Source organism: Dromaius novaehollandiae, chromosome 7 (assembly GCF_036370855.1).
Source record: "Dromaius novaehollandiae isolate bDroNov1 chromosome 7, bDroNov1.hap1, whole genome shotgun sequence".
Taxonomy (NCBI): Eukaryota; Metazoa; Chordata; class Aves; order Casuariiformes; family Dromaiidae; genus Dromaius; species Dromaius novaehollandiae.
Genome location: NC_088104.1, coordinates 1,779,983 through 1,797,549, shown reverse-complemented (window position 1 = coordinate 1,797,549; position 17,567 = coordinate 1,779,983). Strand labels below are relative to the sequence as shown.

General features: G+C 41.8%; 1 protein-coding gene across 4 annotated transcripts in view; it reads left to right on the top strand.

Moving 5' to 3' along the window:
• The window catches only part of GALNT13 (polypeptide N-acetylgalactosaminyltransferase 13), a 157,939-nt gene that overhangs the window by 135,492 nt on the left and 4,880 nt on the right, over positions 1–17,567 (top strand). For all 4 annotated transcript variants that reach the window (XM_026103041.2, XM_026103042.2, XM_026103043.2 and 1 more), the window contains one exon: positions 7,060–7,194. In XM_026103041.2, the coding sequence (XP_025958826.1) occupies positions 7,060–7,194 (135 nt within the window). The remainder of the gene's footprint in view (positions 1–7,059; positions 7,195–17,567) is intronic.

The following is a 17,567-nucleotide window of genomic DNA, read 5'->3' as shown; positions in this document are numbered from 1 at the left end:
GTTAGATGGTGTTTCTGCAGGTTAGTTTTAAGTAATGGGTCTTTAAAAACTCTGATGTTTCATAGACATTTTATCCTTTTCCCATTCACAGTAAAGATGTATTCTTAAATGCCTTTCAGATCAGAACAATTTCTGTGTAGTGGTATGTAGAAAGATTTTTAATAAAATCTTGGTCTGTAAGGATTTATCTGTATCCTCTGACAATCTGCTTTTGAGAAGGGGCATAAAGGTGTTCACTGTTTCACTCTAGAGACTTTTCTAAAGCAGAAGTCCTCAAGTATGTCATACAGAGTAATCTTTTTCCCATATTAATATTCAGGCCAGATTTGAAAAACAGAGAGGCATATTATCTCATGGCTTTCAGCAGGGCAGAGCTTGCTGGTAACATCAGCGGAGGGTCTGATTACAGCTCCCCATTTGGCCATGGACTAATAGAGTAGTCATCTTACATTTTTGGTTAGATAAACAGTTGTAGTTATTGATATATTATTAAATTATCTAAAAGCACTGTGGACGCAAGATTTAATGGAACAACATATTTAATTTAGTGATAATTGGACATTTAAGTGAAAATACATAGTTAATCTATTCATGCTTCTGACAAAGGTTACATGGAAGAAGAGGGAGTGAACAGCACTTGTGCACCTGATCTCAAACCTCTTCGTGAGGAGTTCACTGGATAAGTAAACACTGCACCCATTATAGATTTTATTAATCTAGTGTAATTTGCTGTGATTTTATTTTACTGACTGTCATATCATACATGAATCCTTGATTTTGTGATTACTAGAAAGTAACTTGGCCCATCTCTGCTTTGCCTTATTCCTTTTTGCTCTCTTCAGTCTCCCTTTTCCCTTAACCTTGCTTTGTATTTAGGTTTTCATTTTCTAAACAAACCCTTTGTGAATAAAATTAGTTACAGTTTATATTTTGCTAGTCCTTTTTGCTGATATATGATTTCCCTTGCAGACTTTGCATCATTCTTATGTATTGTAATCATAAACCTTTTGGGGCAGGAACTGTCTAATACTCTGGATTTGTTCGGCACCCAGCACAGTGGAGCTCTTGGTGATCTTTAAGCACAGTTATAATAAGTATGATTAATAGGGAACAAAGGAGCAATGCCTGCACGTTAAATAACAGAATCTTTCATTTAACACAATGCGAATGAGAAGAATGTCTTCCTTTTGGAGGCTAGGTAAAACCTGAGTAGCTTCTGCTTTCAATGGGTGGGAATAGTTGCCAGGGACTGTGGGAGAACTAGCATTAGATGGATCACGTTGCAGTAATGAAGTCTAGGTAGATAAAATGCAGCATGCAAGTATTTACTGTTCGTGCTAGTCAGCGTAGTTGGACGTAATGTTGCTTTTCAGGGGTAAAGGGAAGAGCGTAGCACAATTAATTAACAGCTCGTGGTCCTGGAAGCAACGACCGCTTCTTGTTGCAGGTGGTGAGGTACCCGTCCGTTATGAAGTGAGAGCTATCTGCAGAGCAAAACATAACAAAACCCACCCCTCCAGAGCCAAAAGTCGGTTTTTATTGCAGCTTCTGTGCAAAATCACCGCTTGCAGCGGAAACCCCAGTGCAGCAGCAGTGGGTGAGGAAAGGGCAGAAGATTCGCCTGGGGAATACGAAGGTTTTAGCACCAGAAAACTGTGTTTGCATTGACACAAAAAGGGTGATTCCGTGCTTATTTTTCCAGTGCCATTTTCTAGATATGACAAAAAACTAATTTCTTAGGAACCTTAAGAAACCTTGTTTAACTGAAGTTGTTTCCTGCAGATAGGTGCTCGTGTTACTGTACGTGCATCCAATTCTTTTCTTCTGTTTTATTGTATTTTTTTGTTATTACTTTGACCATTTAGTATAGTTCTAGCTACTAACTTCAATCCGTGTTATCTTGTGGTAAATACAGTGTTTTCCTTGGGCCTGAGCACCAGGATAAATAATGTTCTTGGTGGTGGTGATTAGAGGCTGAGGAAACAGGAAAGCAAGGTTAATATGAGCTTGCCCAAACATGAAGGCCATTTCTGGCCTGGCAGCGCTTAAATCATTCCCTGATTTAGATGAATGTCTGCTTGATGAGATGAGCTGATTTCATGGCATTAAAGGACTGGTTTAGAAGGTTTAGAAGTAAAACTTCTTGCTATTTCCAAGCATAGGAGTAGCCCCAGTGCAATCAGTGAGCTGTTGAGGTGCTTTCGGTTGGACATGCGCTCAAGTAATTTAAGAAACTGAAGAATTATTGTTGATTAGTTTAAATAGTTTCTTGGTGAGATTTAATATCTTGGTGGGTTTGCATGCTTTTTAGTTTAGGTATTTTCCATCAGGGTGCAAAGATAGTGTTACAGGAGCAAAAGCTAAAACCTGTTCTGTAGGTCCTCATTAAAATAGGGCGGGACAGATGCAATCCAGCGTGCTCACGGTGAAGGGCTGGCACTCCGAAGAACCGTTTCTGCATCGTGATGTTGCTAATGAAAACAGAAATTGCAGTTCTCTGCAGAAGTCGGTCTAACCTAGCTAATCTATCTACTGATATTCTACATGCGTATCCTGGATTTGTTCCTGTGCTGAAATACTTGAGCGATTGTCTGGACTTGATAATTAAACATGAGTTTGGAGATGAATAGGCAAAAATATCTAAATCTTTGCTCCCAAAAGTGACTTAACTGGAAATTTAACTGTAAGATTCCTGGGTCTTTTTTAAATGGCAGTGTAATGACTTCAATTTGCATGTCTTGCCTGAGGTGACTTTCAGCATTGGTAAACAATTGCAAGAGAAAAAATGCCTGCCTGCAGCTTCTATTAGAATATTTTAAATCAATTATGAAAGGTGAATTCAAAATTTACCTTGGGAGTTCTGTGGATAATTAAAATGGTTGTCAGAATAAATTAGATTTTTCTGTACTTAGTTACGTCCAATTTATGACCGTCTTGATTGCTTTAAGTACTTCTTTCTTGGTTTTACAGATACAGTCTCAAGATTTAGTTCCACATAACGAAGTATAAAATAACTATTGACGAACAGTGTTTTCAGCATTAGGCCTCGTGTGGGTTGACAAAATATGTTGGCCAATGTTTTTCCCAGGCGAGCGTCAAGGAGGCAGCGGGAGGGGAAAGCGGTGGCGGGGCTCCCGGGCCCGGCCAGGCTCAGCCTGCAAAGCTGCAGCGTTTTTGGTCTTTTGGGCATGACGGCGCTCGGTTTCCCCTGTGCCGGAGGGGAGTTCGGATGCTCCTGCTGTCGCCGTCTCGGTCCCCAGGCAGCTGGTCCGCGGTCCCTCTGCGCGGGGACTGCACCCCCGGGCCCCCCCACGTGCTACCGACCTGCCGCAGGGGAGGACGGATGCGCAGTGGCGTAGCATGCTCTCGAGGGGGTGATGGATTAAACTCCGCTTATAATCCCTATGCATGTATAAATAACTACAAATTTGAATTGATCACTTGACTGATTTCTGATTAATGATGTTGCTTTGCACTTAATCAGTGTTGAGCAAACTGATTAGTTTCACAGGCTGTCGTCAGAGGGGAATAGTTCGTTAGCTTCTTTTTAACGCAGAAGAAGTAATGAAATTGTCGGTGATGTGTAAGGCATCCCTGACAGTTCGCGTGGTTGCTATGTCTGAGCTCCAAATGTAGGCTTCAATGTGTCTTTGGCTTTATGGGGCTTACTTCTGCCTCAAACTTGCTCTGTGGAAGCACATTAATGAAGTAAATTAATAAAAATAAATTAAAAGTACATTAGCTGCTATAAAATTACTTATAGGCAGTAGATATGTCTTTATCATGCTTGTAATCATTATAAAAGCCAATGTACAGTGTTGGAGGTAGATGCCACAGAGTTACTTCCCCAGCTCCCCAGATTAATGTGTGTGCATCGCTTCTCAGCAGCTTTTCTGCGGACGTGGCCGCAGCTCCCTGTCCCTGCTCGAGGCGTTGGGCTGGGGGAAAGTGGCGGTGAAAAATCCTCCGTCCCTTTTCGGTCTGGTCAGCTCCACCAAAAGCAGAAGAGGTGGTCAGCTCCTGCTTTCTCCGTCTGCATAGAAAACAGCACTGTATGGTTGTGCGAATACTTTGTATTTGCAATTCTGGAGACTTTTTGGAGAAAAAGATGGATTTCAGAGTTAGGGGAAGTATGAAACTGAGGCGCAGAGGTGATTCCTTCAGCATGCGGTTTAGAGTTGCGTTTTCACCTGGGAAGCCTGCGGGTGAGCACGGGGACGGCGGCGCAGGCACGGATGCAGTCGGCTGCTTCCCGGCGGGGCTGCCGGTGCTGTGCAAAAAAGCGAATGCTCTCGCAGCCTGCAAGGCGCTGCAACGTGTTGCGTGAAATATATCACTTAATTAGCTATAAGATGCAGTGTATTGTTTGCCATCCTTTATTTTTATATGATGACATTAATATAATTATATCTGTAATTAATATGGATGTAAGTAAAATGCTAGCTTGATAATTTTACATCATCTTAATTAGCAATCATTTTTCCTTCTTAAGACTGCATGTTTTTCAAGCCCGTCTTCTGTAATTGTTAATTCAGACATCGCTTATTCTTTCAAAAGATGTAATGGAACAGTGTATTGCAATTATCAAGGATAAGAGGAAAAAGAAAGATGCAAATGGAAGTAAATTTCAAAAGATGAGTATTTGCTTTTTATAAAACACAGAAGAAATCATCTGCTGTGTCTTTGAGGCTAGACGCCTGATGCTTACATGCTTATCACATAAAAAAAACCCCACAAATAAGTTAAAAATTAAAGTTTTAAGTTGGTTCAGGATAAATGATAATGGATGAATTTTTAAGTAATGAGCACAATGAAGGATAAAATATCTTGCACTAGACAAATAAGGAATGTTTTAGCTATGAATGAAATATGTTGGGGCATTTTAATTCATGTTCTACTACAAGTCTGCTGAAATAATATTAAATATGTATCAGTGCTTAATATTATAGCACCAATAGTCTTTTCATTCTAACTCTCTATCTGAGGTTGTTTATTAATTTCTCCCAAATTATCTTCTTTCTTGAATTCTGTACTTACTATTCCAAAAGTAATTTCAAAACGATGTCCTGAAGGGAATTCTCTGAGGTCTCGATGAATTATTGAAGAAAGTTGCTTTTGGGTTTTGGGGGTTTTTTTCTTGAGGTGTAGTTTCAGATTTTGATATAAATGAGATGTTCGTAAACAGTGAAATAATTATTTTCCCAAACCTTCAGATGTCAGTGTTAGTCCAGAACATGGGCTGCTCTTCTCCGTCTTTTGGAGAAACCTCACAACCGATCCTGATTTTTTGCTAACCTTATGCAGTTCCATGGACTCTGGCCTGATGTGCTAATTAGCAGCTTGTCTTCTCTGGAGGATGTACATCCGCAGGATCTCTGCAAAGCAAACCTGTAATCAAGTCTCATCAAATATAGCCCAAAATTATACTTTTTTTAATCATTGTTTGGGTTTTGCTTACAACGTTCCCAATATTTAGGCTGAGCACAGGCAGTAAGTACACGCTAGCGATGCACACCTCGAGCTCCGTCCCCGCGGGCTCCTTCCCATCGTGAGTTTGTCCCTGGTGATCGGAAGTCATTTTACTGAACATGACAGATATTAGGTAGGTAACATGGCATAATTAGAACCCGGCTTTCTGTTTGTGTTCATGTGTTTTAGATAGTAAATTCTTGTTTTGTACAGAAAGGACAAATGCACTTTCAGAGCTGTGATCTCAGGGATAAATGCAAAAGGCAGCTGGTGCTTTACAATACTTTCAGATCCTAGATTTTCATCCGGATGAGGGCTTAGAGCGTGGTGAGTGGACTGAACGGTGAATAAGAAATCTGAAAAATCAGGCGAGCCCAGAGGCCTGCGCCCTGCCTGGCAGCTCTTGTCCTGCCCGGTTCTCTGGGGCTGTTTTTTTCCTTAGAAAATCACTGATTTGACTTTCATCTGGCTGCTCCACTAAGTTCTTTGCATGCTTTTTTCGTATACATGACTGTCAAAAAGATTTGTCTAAACTTCCAACTTCAAAACCCTTTGCTTTATTCCCTCGGCTGTTTGGTGTAGTATAGAAGTTTTTAAAGCTATTTAGGGGAAATCGTGTTTCCTAGTGCATCGCTGCAAAGCCTCACGTTTCTAAGTGAAGTGGAATACCCAGCCTTACACTTAACTCATTAGGAAAAAGTTTTCATTTGCCTGTGTAATGGATTCTTGTTCCTTGAGGACGATGAGATATTTCCCTGGAAGTCCCAGTGGATGGACGTCCCTGGGGCACCGCGTTGTTTGTGCCTCCTACCCCGGTCACGGCTCTTTTATTGTCTTGCCTTCCTCTGGCAAGAGCAGTAGGTTTTTAGTAACCCTGAACTCCCTGGGTGTGTGTCCCTATGTTGTACTGGTGCGTGCTTCTGATGTCCTGCTCTGCTAATTTAAACATTGCCCTTTAAGTGAATATTTTACATGTCCCTCGCCCTGCGAGACGTTGTTTCTAGCATGCATTGCTCCCCTGTCTCTTGCTTTATTTCCTAATGTCATTAAGACACTTGATACTCCTGAAATATTCAGGCACATAGATCTCTCTACAGAGCTCTAGCAGAGATGATCCTTGGTGCAAGAAATTAAGCAGATACTGGTAAGAATATTTTGCTTATGAACTTTCTGATGCTTCAAATAATTGGGTCAGTTTATCAGTCTATTAAAAAATCTTTGAAATTATTTCTGAAGATAATGATTGCAGTTATATTAGTCTGTAGAATTCTCAGATAAAGTCTTTGTTGCTTTTTTCCTCCACTGAATCATGCTCAGGGGGTAAAATTGAGTGTATGTCCAAGTATGTTCTGGGTTTGGTGTCATACCAGTTTCTTTTCCTGAACACGATGTTCCTTCTCTGAAGCACAGCACACGCTCACGTGAACTGAGGCTCGCAGGAAGCTCTACTGAAATCCGGGACATTTCGGTGTTGGGAGAAGAGCGGCATTGTGCATCGCTGAAGTGGAAATTATGTATATTCCAAATGAGCAGTAATTCAGGGATATGTGTTACTAACACTTGGAAATTGTAATCATCTTCTGTTTTCAGGTGTTTTCTTACACTGCCGACAAAGAGATCCGCACGGATGATTTGTGCCTGGATGTTTCCAGACTCAACGGCCCCGTGGTCATGCTGAAGTGCCACCACATGCGAGGGAACCAGCTCTGGGAGTACGACGCCGAGGTACGCGGCTCTCGCGTGCACGCAGCCCCTTTCCCCTTGGGTTTCTTCGAGGCAGAAGTTTGTTTTTAATAAAATATCACTGGAGTACGAGGAGGCATTTCTGAGTGCCATAGCTTGGTGACGTGATAGACTGATACTGTTTCCAACGATGATATAAAATTTGGCATGGGGAATAATTCAGTTAATTGACACATTTTAAAGTTTGTTTCTGTAAAATTTATTTTTAGAGAAACGAAAAGGTAAAATTACTTACTGTTTAAAAGACAGCTCATTTCTAGTAGCTGCCAATGCATCGTTATAAACGTAAAGAAGTACTCTGCATTTTTATATATTAAGTAGAAAAAAGGAATATTTTTACATTACAGTTTTTCAGGTTAGTTCTTCTGCCTCTTGAGGATTGTTGACTGTGGATTTTAACTGTTTCATCATTTTCCGTCTGCCAGTCACCTGTTTAGTTTGATATCATGGTGTGGGACGTGGCAGGGTCTGGATTTTGAAAGGAGCGTGCAGTTTGTAAAACTCTGGTGGCTTATGGAGATGTTGCAAAATTAACTCAAAATACATATCAATATATCAATGCTAATATTTTACAGCTGAGTAACTCTTCTAAAATGAGACAGGAAACAGGAGATGAAAATACCAACAGTTATTTTAAAGTTTTGTTTTGAACTGTGAACATTTTTTGAATTGTTAGAAAATCACAATCAGCATTAGAGAGTCACACTGGGAGGGGCGGCGGATTCTGAGGATTCATCAGTATTTATCGTACTTTTCTAATATTTCAGTAATGATTTGCTATTGTGAACATTTTTGCCCGTCTCCGGTAACAAAAAAAGAAACTTGTTTATTATCATTTTTGGGACAGCACTTGAAGTCTGTGTATTAGGCACAGTCCTAATGTATTAGCCTATATTAGCCGCTCCGCATTGGCTGGGAGCGTGGGACCGGTGTCACATCGACCCTTCATCTACCTCCCTAGGAAACGAAACGCTGCCCAGCGCAATAGGCAGAATTTGTTTAGCCTGTGCAGAGAGCAAATGTCTCATTGCTCCAAAACAATTCCTCCTGGATTACCGCTACATTCACTTTTGGGGCTTTTCAAGCAAATTCATGCAGCTGTTTTCTACTTGGGCTGAAGGTTGCTTTTTGATTATATTTGGAGTGGCGGTGGGAGACAAGGGACATAAATAGGGATTAGCTAAAAGCGCTTTTCTCCAAGAAGAATAGATCATTATAGACGTCGTTTTAAAACCCAAACAGTAAGAAAAGCATCACCTAGAAACAGGCAAAGGCAAAAATGCCCAGGCAGAGACCTGAGGATGCTCTGATGCACCTTCCGAGTTAATCGGGGTTTTGGGGCGCTGATGCCCTGCAAGGTGCTTGTCCAGCAAGTGCCTCCGCTTCGCCCTTCCCGTTCAGAGCACGTTGTGTTGGCTCACCGTGGTCTGTTTTACCCCGTTATATGTATTGGGGTTCATGCGCTTAAGCCGTCCAGCCTAGCTAACTCAAGCCATCAAGAATAGCGAAGAACAATACTGATAGCCCAAGGGTCTGCGTAGCTCTTAGCTGCCATCCAGAACCGAAGGGAATACTCTCACACCCATATATAGCTGTCTTCTGAAATATCAGGTATTTTTATATAGATCTGCAAGGCCCACGACCAGGTTCTTCACAAAATGCCCTTTTCTCGACGACGTGCGTAGAAAGCCATCTTTCCTGATTAAAAAAAAAAAAAAAAAAAATTACCCTGCCCATCTCTTTCCCTTGAATATTTTGGGCACAGGCTGCTGAAAATGAATTTCCACACTGACCACAGTTCTAGTGCCAACTGCTCAGTAGTCAGCAGTTTTGCAGCAATATGCCAAACTGGCAAATTGGCATATTTCCGTGACTGTAAAGCTAGAAAAATACTGACTGACATCTCTGTACAGTCCTGTTTGCAGTTGCAAGCTATTTGCAGCTTTGTATAAACATAGCTGCTTTCACCTCTCTATAAATAGATGAATACATTTCTTTCAACCAAATATGCTCTCATTTACTTTTAACATTGACAATATGCTATCTTTTTCTGTGAAGTTTAACATAATAGATTCATAATAGAACATTTGTGAGCAGTTGTGTAAAAACAAAATCAGCCGTTAGATGGAGCTCATAAGAAAGAAATATAGCAGGTTGCGTGGTCGGGTGTTTTTATGTAAGAGGTGTTGGAGAGAACTGTTTGGCCATGTCTCCTACGTGCAAAGTGCAGTCTATAGCACTATGTGCTTTTTATTTCTTCACCAGAACGTGTGGCGAGCGTTCGGACTCGAGCTTCGTTCAGTTGGTTTGGTTTCTGCATCCCTACGTGTTGGGGCTGTGCACCGGCATCGGGGCGCGGGGACCAAGGGGGACGTTCCTGAGCTGCCTTCGTTTAGCCCACGGGCAGCAGTTCACTCATACAGCCCTTGGGGGAGGCTTTGCTGCGTGGTGATCTCCAAATATTGCTGGAAGCCTCCAAGCACCAGGCTCTGTTATGCAGAATTTTTGGTGAGAAAATGACTGCCTTGTGATATATTCCTTTTTTTTTTTTTTTTTTTTTTTTTTTGGGGGGGGAAACAGTTGTGCCCTGTCGCCTGAATCACCCATTATCCACTCAGTCGTTTATCTTTGCAGCTAAATTGCACTCATTTTTACATTTCTTTCATTATTCACAGCTTGAATTGAGATGATTTCTGGGTGTTGTGCCTTAGTGGCAGATAGCAGTCTTCCTCCTGTAAAGGTGTTTAGGTGTTAAGACTTGGCAATGGACAGTAGTGCCTTACACACATCTGAACGAACAATGAGACAAATAATCTATTCTTTCATAAATAGCTATTGCTCAGTAAGGATTTTCAGATAGTTTTCTTTGATTTTCATACTGTTATTAAATTTTCTGTAACATTCAGGCTTGGTTTTATTTAAATTATGGCATTTAAATATATATAAATAATTCACAGAAAAGAAGTCTTTTCTGAGGATCTATACATACCTTAATAATACTACAATTCTTTTAGATATTCCTAGCATTTATATCTCTCTGAAAGTAAACAATGAGCAAGGAAGATTTTTGTAATAAGAAGAAAGGTAAATCTCAAACATTGCCATACATATTTGTGAAATCATCAGATTTAATTAGTTTGAAGCAAGCTATTTAAAAAGCCCTTCTTCTCATTTTCTGATAGGAAAAGTGTCTGCATTTGTGTTAAATGCTTTTAACACTGAAAACTCTTTATACATTTGAACTCATTTGAGACACAGTCATTTTTGGAGATAATCACATTACCTTTTACCATAATGGGGCACCTGGCTTTTCTTAGGCTAGACGCTGCGATTTGTTAATGTTTTGAAATACAGCTGTTTGGCACTTCCAGCCGATCCACACCTTCACTGCTGCAACAGGGGACATGAGCTAAAAGAGAGATCCTAACAACATTCCCAAATTTCTAAAACAGCTGGAAAAGTAAGGCCACATTATACAAATATTTATATTGCTGCCCTCATTAATATACCATTATGTTTACTCAAATCCACAAAGAGAACGGGAAAGTATGTTTTAGTAAGGACATATGTTTAGTTTTACTGCCCATGTTTCAACATATATGTTGGGTGACACGCTAAATAATAAATAGTATGTGTGTTTCACACGTGATTGCGTCATAAAAATGAATGGACAGTTCTGTGTGTAGCTTTTGGCTGTTATATCGGCACAGTTTGTGCGGTTTTATGGGAGTTGCATTTCTCGGTATCGGTAGGTGACAGGCGCCTGGAAGGGGTCTTCGCTGCAGCCCGTCCCCGCGAGCAGAATCGCTCCATCCTCGCGTGATTTTGCTGGTCAGGTGAAATCTGTTCTTTCGTTTTTGCTACTGACCTTGTTTGGCTTTGCTTCGCTTTCTTCTCCCTGCGTTGTGGCACTGAGCCTGGTGGAGATCCTCTGCAGGGGTGACCCAAAACTGGTGTCCGACTGCCACTCAGACCCATCACGGGCAGGCTGAAAACCCTGTCGGTGGTCTAGGTTTGGGCTCATGTAGCCGGTGAATATCGTCGTGTCTCCATGTGACATTTCAGGCAAAATTTAATATGTCTAGCATGGTGAAATCTTAAGACATACAACACAGAAATATGTTTTCAAGAAAAAAAAATGCTGTAAATGTCATATCTGATAGAAACTAGCTTCATTTCCTCATGCATGAGTAATGATACCAGGATTTGATCTTGCGAAATTAGTGTTATGTGTGTCACTAAACGTTTGTGTAAAGCTATTGAAAACGTGTTCACTGAAAGATGAGCATCTTCAAAAAAGAAATGTTGCTTGAGTCGCTGTTTGACTCCAATTCCTGATTTTTTATTTTTTTTTTCCTTCTGTCAGTATGCTGGTAAATGGGAATATAGCTTTGAGGTAAGTTTGGTCACAACTGCAGCCCCTGCACCAAACCTAGCGTAGTGCATCTCGCTCTCCTTGTAGTAGTGTTGTGTAAAAGCAACCTGGCTTAGTACCTGCCTGTAGATTCTGCTCCAAAATGAGAAATCTCACCTTGACCTACTCAGTCACTACACAATTTCTAGCTCTCCATGTTTTATATGGAATACATGTATTTTTTAAGACGGGCTGATAACTCAGGAATATGTCATCAAAAAGTCATTTAATAGGAAATACGTACCCTAATTCCTGTTTATGGCATGACACCTGCCCTAGGCAAGCGGAAGGGGTGCCCATGGGTGGGTGTCCAGTCTGCTGTTCTCCAGTTAGTGCATTTAGGGTGGTCTTTGGTGTCTGCGGCCTGACCTCACCTGACTTGCTCTTAAGCTTCTTAAAAAAATTGAGAAGTTCTCACTGCTAGAGCTGGTAGCTATTTTCTAAAGAAAAAACATATTCTCCAAAATACAAGATGAAGAACGATGACAGAGAAAAACATGAGCATGTGAACACGGTCTATTTGAACAGCTAGCTTGTTTCTTGTGCTGACTGTATACTTGAATAATCCTTTTCACTGGTGTTCACATATGATGTAAGTACCTATTGCACCATTAATTTCATATTTACCTTTCTGCATCTTTCAAACAATTACACATTTTGTAACTATATCTCTTTTTAATATTATGGGACCAGCTGGAGTTAGTATAGTCAAACTAATTTCTGCCATGAGAGAATGTGGCCAATAGCTTGAATATTCCTTTGAATTGCAGTCTTATTACTATGTATTTAAAAAAACTTGTTCAAGTTCTTTAAAAATGAGTAGGGAAAACAGTGTGGTTTTTCTTGTTACAGTCTTAGAAAGGAATGTTTAATGAAACAAGAAAAAGAAGACAAATTATATTCCTGTCTATATTACTATGGCTTTTCTGAAGTCAGTGCAGCCTTCTGATTTACTGACTTTGTTTCATGTACCAGAGAAAATGGCCTGGTCAGATTATCAAAATAATGCATCATACTGTTTATAGCCCTATGCAGAATCTGCTAAAATTGGGCGTTTAATATAATATAAACATGCAATATAGAGAGATCATTACATTTGAAGTAATTTATTTATGTACCTTTGTTTTCCTTCAGAAGAATGATAGACAGAAGTGAACATGAAGGAATAAAACATAATGAAACAAAAACAAGAACTGATGTTCAGGCTGGTTACTTAAAGTGACATTATAAGGACATTTGTTCTTGATATTTTTTAGTGGGCTCTTTGTATGTCCTTTATTTCTTCCCTTAAGAAAAAAAAAAAGAGAAAAGGCTGAAATGAGTGATCCATAAAGCAAAGAAAATAGTTCATGCTTTCAGATCATTTCAGTGAAAAGTCTAATTCGAGATTAGCTGTAATTGTATGATACTGACCTTTACGATTTTTATGGCTGAACTTGAAGCAAAAACACTCAGACACGGATAGAGACTGCACTGGGCAGCAGCGCTGCAAAGTCTGCTTCACGGAAAAATGCAGCACGGTTGCAGGCGAGCGGCCAGGCGAAGCCCCCCCTCGCCAAGCTGTCCCTGCACGGCCGCGGGGAGCGGATGCCCGGAGCACGCTGGAAGGGGCTGCCTGGGGCATCCCCCAGGCCCCCCGTGCACTGCGGTGCGACAGGGGCTGCGTCCAGAGAAACAGGAGCTCCTCCCTCCTCAGTTTACCATGGAATAGGTACACTGAGCTGAAATTATAGTTGGCAATAAAAATCTTATCCCCTGGTTTTTTTTCAGTAAAATACATGTTTTGTTCATTATAATTAGATTTCTTTAATGCTCGAGTGAGCCTCAGTATGTTTGGGGCAGGACATTTCTTCAGTAGAAACATCATCTCCACCCAACCTCTCTAAAAAACAAGAAAATTGTGATTGCAACAGACCAGTGTATATCTGGGGGAAAGATTTAGATGAACTTTAATCTCTAATCTGCAAAACTTTCAGCTTCTCAGTGAATGGGTCGCATGTGGACCAGTCCCTCAAGACAGATCAGTTAGAAGATTTTTTATGGAATTAAAGCTTATTTTGTGAATACACCTATTTATATATGTGGTTAAAACTAGCCATACTCTAAGCTTCCAAGGCATCATTTAACGTTAGGGAATTCACAGACATAGTTACCCGCAAATAATCCCTTTAGGACTGCTGCTTCTAGATTGACCCGATTCCCTGCTATGGATGTCTGCTTTTCTCTGTTTATTTGAAGTCTGTTGTTTTTCCTTTGCTCGTGACCGCTGGTTGTGTTCACTTTTACCGTTTCTCTGTCGTGCAGACCCACACCTTCCTTCACATAATCACGCAGTCGTGCCTGACAGTAAGCAGGATAGAGGATGGCACCCGGGGCCCCACTGTGGAGGCCTGCAGCGGTGGCCCCTTGCAAGCCTGGATGCTAAGGAACTACACAAGGCTGGAGGTCTTTAGAAACGTTTTTTACAGCCCCACTGATTATTTCCTTTAACAAACTGCTGGAGGTTGGTATTGAAAAGCGAATAGTGTAGTGATTTAAGTTATTCCCCCCAAAATGCTTTTTCATTTTCTGCCTGTCAAGCTCAACTGAATTCCGTTCTTGTTTTTACAGATGGTAGTGCATGCAGAATGGTACACACGTTCAGTGTTAATTACTATAAATTATAAATAATTTTAGATGGATTCTACTGCCTTAAGCTACCTCCATGATCTATTGATTTCAGAATAATTGTTACTATATACGGTACATGAACATTTGGTCCCTGTTCCAATACATTTTCTGTTGCTGATACTTCTAAAAACACACCAGACTGCTAGACCAAAGGATCCTCAGTTTTTGCTTCATTATTTTGCCATAATGTATTCAACCTCCTTGCCCATCAGAACTGTTATTTGCATACATTTGATGAGTGTGAAGCTGCAGAACTTGTTCTCGTGCACCTGTATGTTTGCAGAGCTAACTCTGCATCCATGCACATGTTCTCATGTCTGGTTAAAACAAAAATTCTCAGCTGGCTTTTATGAGTATCATATTGCCTAGTAATTAATTGTTTCCCAAGCAAAGGAGGCCTTTTTCGTAATAGCATAAATAATAATAGAAGACAGAAAAACGCATTTAGAAGACAGATGAAAATCCCAATGATATGGTAGTCTAGCATGAAATTACATACTGAATAAAAGGGAACAGCTGAAGAAGGCGGCAGCAGCGTTTTTAGACTTGTTTGCATTTCTGGTTATAGTAGAAGATGATAGCAGCTAATTGCACTGAAGACAATGTAAGTGAAGAATCAGTGATGCTTTGAACAGTGTTATTTAGTAAATAAACTACTTCTGTTAACAGTACTAATTCTTTCCTCTTGTAATTAGAGAAAAATGTCTTATATTCATCATTGAATGCATATCAAATGGCCCCTCAATGATTTGTTATAATATCTATAGGCTTTTCTTTGAGAATTGCATAATTGTTTTAAACTGAGGAGCAAATCTCCGGGGACAAGCTATTGAAAGAATATTCATAATACAAATTAGGAGCGTTAATATGTGATTTGTCAATCCAGTATGAACTGCAGTGCAAAATTTACTGTGCAGTAGACTAGATATATATCTGGATAATAATACTAAATCAGTCGGAGACAATAGTAAGATTAGTATAATTTGTTGGATATCTTTTGCTGTTTTTGGAAGAAAAGAAGGTCTCTCTGAAAACGAAGGCGTTAAGAAGCTGAACGCACGCGGGCGCTGACGTTCACGTGCGGCAGTGTGGTCTTACTCTGCACCTTAAATTCCCGAGGTCGCTTAATTAGAATAGCCCTTGTATACTTACTCGGCAGCTGCTTCAAAGACAGATTTGAAGATGTTGAAGATTTAGTGTGACCGTTTTTTGCCGAGTCTTGCGTACTCCAGCTGTCATGCCCGTCTCTTCCCAAAAGGTCCATGGTCATGATGTTGCCTTCTGCTTTCCAGACCTCTGTCTCAGCGGGCAGAGGTGTGGGTGGTCCTGTAGCATCCCTGGTGTCTTACTGTGCAAAGACATAAAGAGCGTTGAACGGGACCTACGAGGTTCATCCTTGCCTTTTTAATCTGTCACATCTTTCAAACTAGATTTAGTGTCAGTCTCGACATAGCCCTTCATTTTTTGCATGTCAGTAGTCTGAGGAGCGTCCACTTCAGAACCAGGTCCTGTCTGCTTTGAGATGTCTCACTGCTTGTATGGCTAAAATTAAACCATGGATCTTGGCCAGAAATTTGCATCCTTTACGCTTAACACATACACTCTTTCTGGTGCCAGTTGCTGGGTGGTTTCTGGTCTATGATGTTGTAAGTAACACTGTATTTTTGCAAAGGCTTCACAATCTGTTTTCACATATTACTGAGCTGGGGACAGGGGAGACGGAGATGCAGTGAGACTCAGTGGTTGCTATAGCAAGGGCTCCTCTCCACCGGTTGTTAGGAAGGTGTTAGCATTTCCAGACTACAGCTTAATCGAAGCCCTAGACTACAGTCTTTTTTTCCTCTGAAGATACACAAATGATGTTCATTACTAGTGAGACTTCGTCAGAGATGCTAGTTTCTAAAATGACTCTTCCTATTTGCGTAACTTGGAGTTACAGTAATGTTGATTTTATTCTTGGAGAGAAAATCTTTGCGTTCGGGAAAGCTGGGCAGCAGTTAGCACGCTTCCTTCCGTTCACGGTCATGCAAGAACTGTGTTGGGGTGCTCATCTCTTGAGCAGGATTTCCTGAAGAGCCCGTGCGAGCCGTGGGCGTCGTGCGTGCCTGCAAGCACGGGTGCAGGCACAGTCCTCCGAGGTTGCAGCCAGCGCTGCTCTGCAAGGGGAGCTCGCTGCCGTGCCATTGCTCCGCGGCCTGGGGGCTGTGCTGCATGTGATAAGTTTATCCTGGCTTTAATTAATCCTCTCTCCTTCCTCCTGGCTGCAGGATTCTGCCAGCCTGTCTTCTTCCCCTGTTTGTGCCTTTGCATAGTGTTTGCCATCCACTTGGTCTGTGCATTGGCGGGGAATCTGCCCTCCCCGACATGGTCGCAGAATCCCCAAATCCCCCATTTCCAGAGCCGTTTGTGCTACGGCAAGCTTAAAATCTGTACGTAGCTTGTCCGCAGCAGCTCAGAGCTTTGCTTGACCACGTTGCCTGAGCATTTTTACGTGTGCCTCTACGGACCAGCTGATTACGTTTAAAGCCAGCGGAGGGAGGAGCGCAGCGAGGCAGCAAGGCTGCGGTAGGACTCGCCACGCCGCAGGCAGCAGCCCCTGCGGAGGCTGTGTCTGCCTTGGCAAGCCCTGCGGGAAGCAGGAGCACATCTGCATCTGGAAACAGGCCACCACGGCACCTCCCCGGGGTGCTGGGGTACCGTGTCCACCCTGTGTACGCCTTTCGGGGACCACCTTCCGCCTGGCCCCACGGGCTGGAAGCCAGAACCCGTCACATTCCTGGTGCTCCTCGTCCGGCTTAGCTTATTGCAGAAGCGATCCAGCTTGTGTGCTCTGAGACGGCTCCGGGATGTGAACCCTGCAAACTGGGGCCGTTTGGGCAATTTGCTGAGGAAGCGGACTCCCGATTCAAAGCACTAACGTGACCGCACCGATGGGCCTGCGGTAGGGGAGAGGTGGCAGGTCACAGCCCGAGAAGGTGCTCTCTGGGCAGGCTGTGGGTCACAGGCCTGGCTCGGTCAGTGAAACGCTCCGCATGGTCTTGCACACTCTGGAGGGGAAAGAACTGATCTTTAAAATACTGCGGAACAAGCTAACGAGGGCCAAAATCATTATTTTCATCATGATTTTCTGATTTGGGTGCAGTAGCAGGCACAGATGTTTATTTTAGAAGTATTAAACTCGTATGAAGCTGGAGAGGCCCCTGGTGAGTAGCACCGCATTGCATAACTATTGCTCTGTACCAGCCTTGCGCAGAGCTTGTTTTGAGTAAAA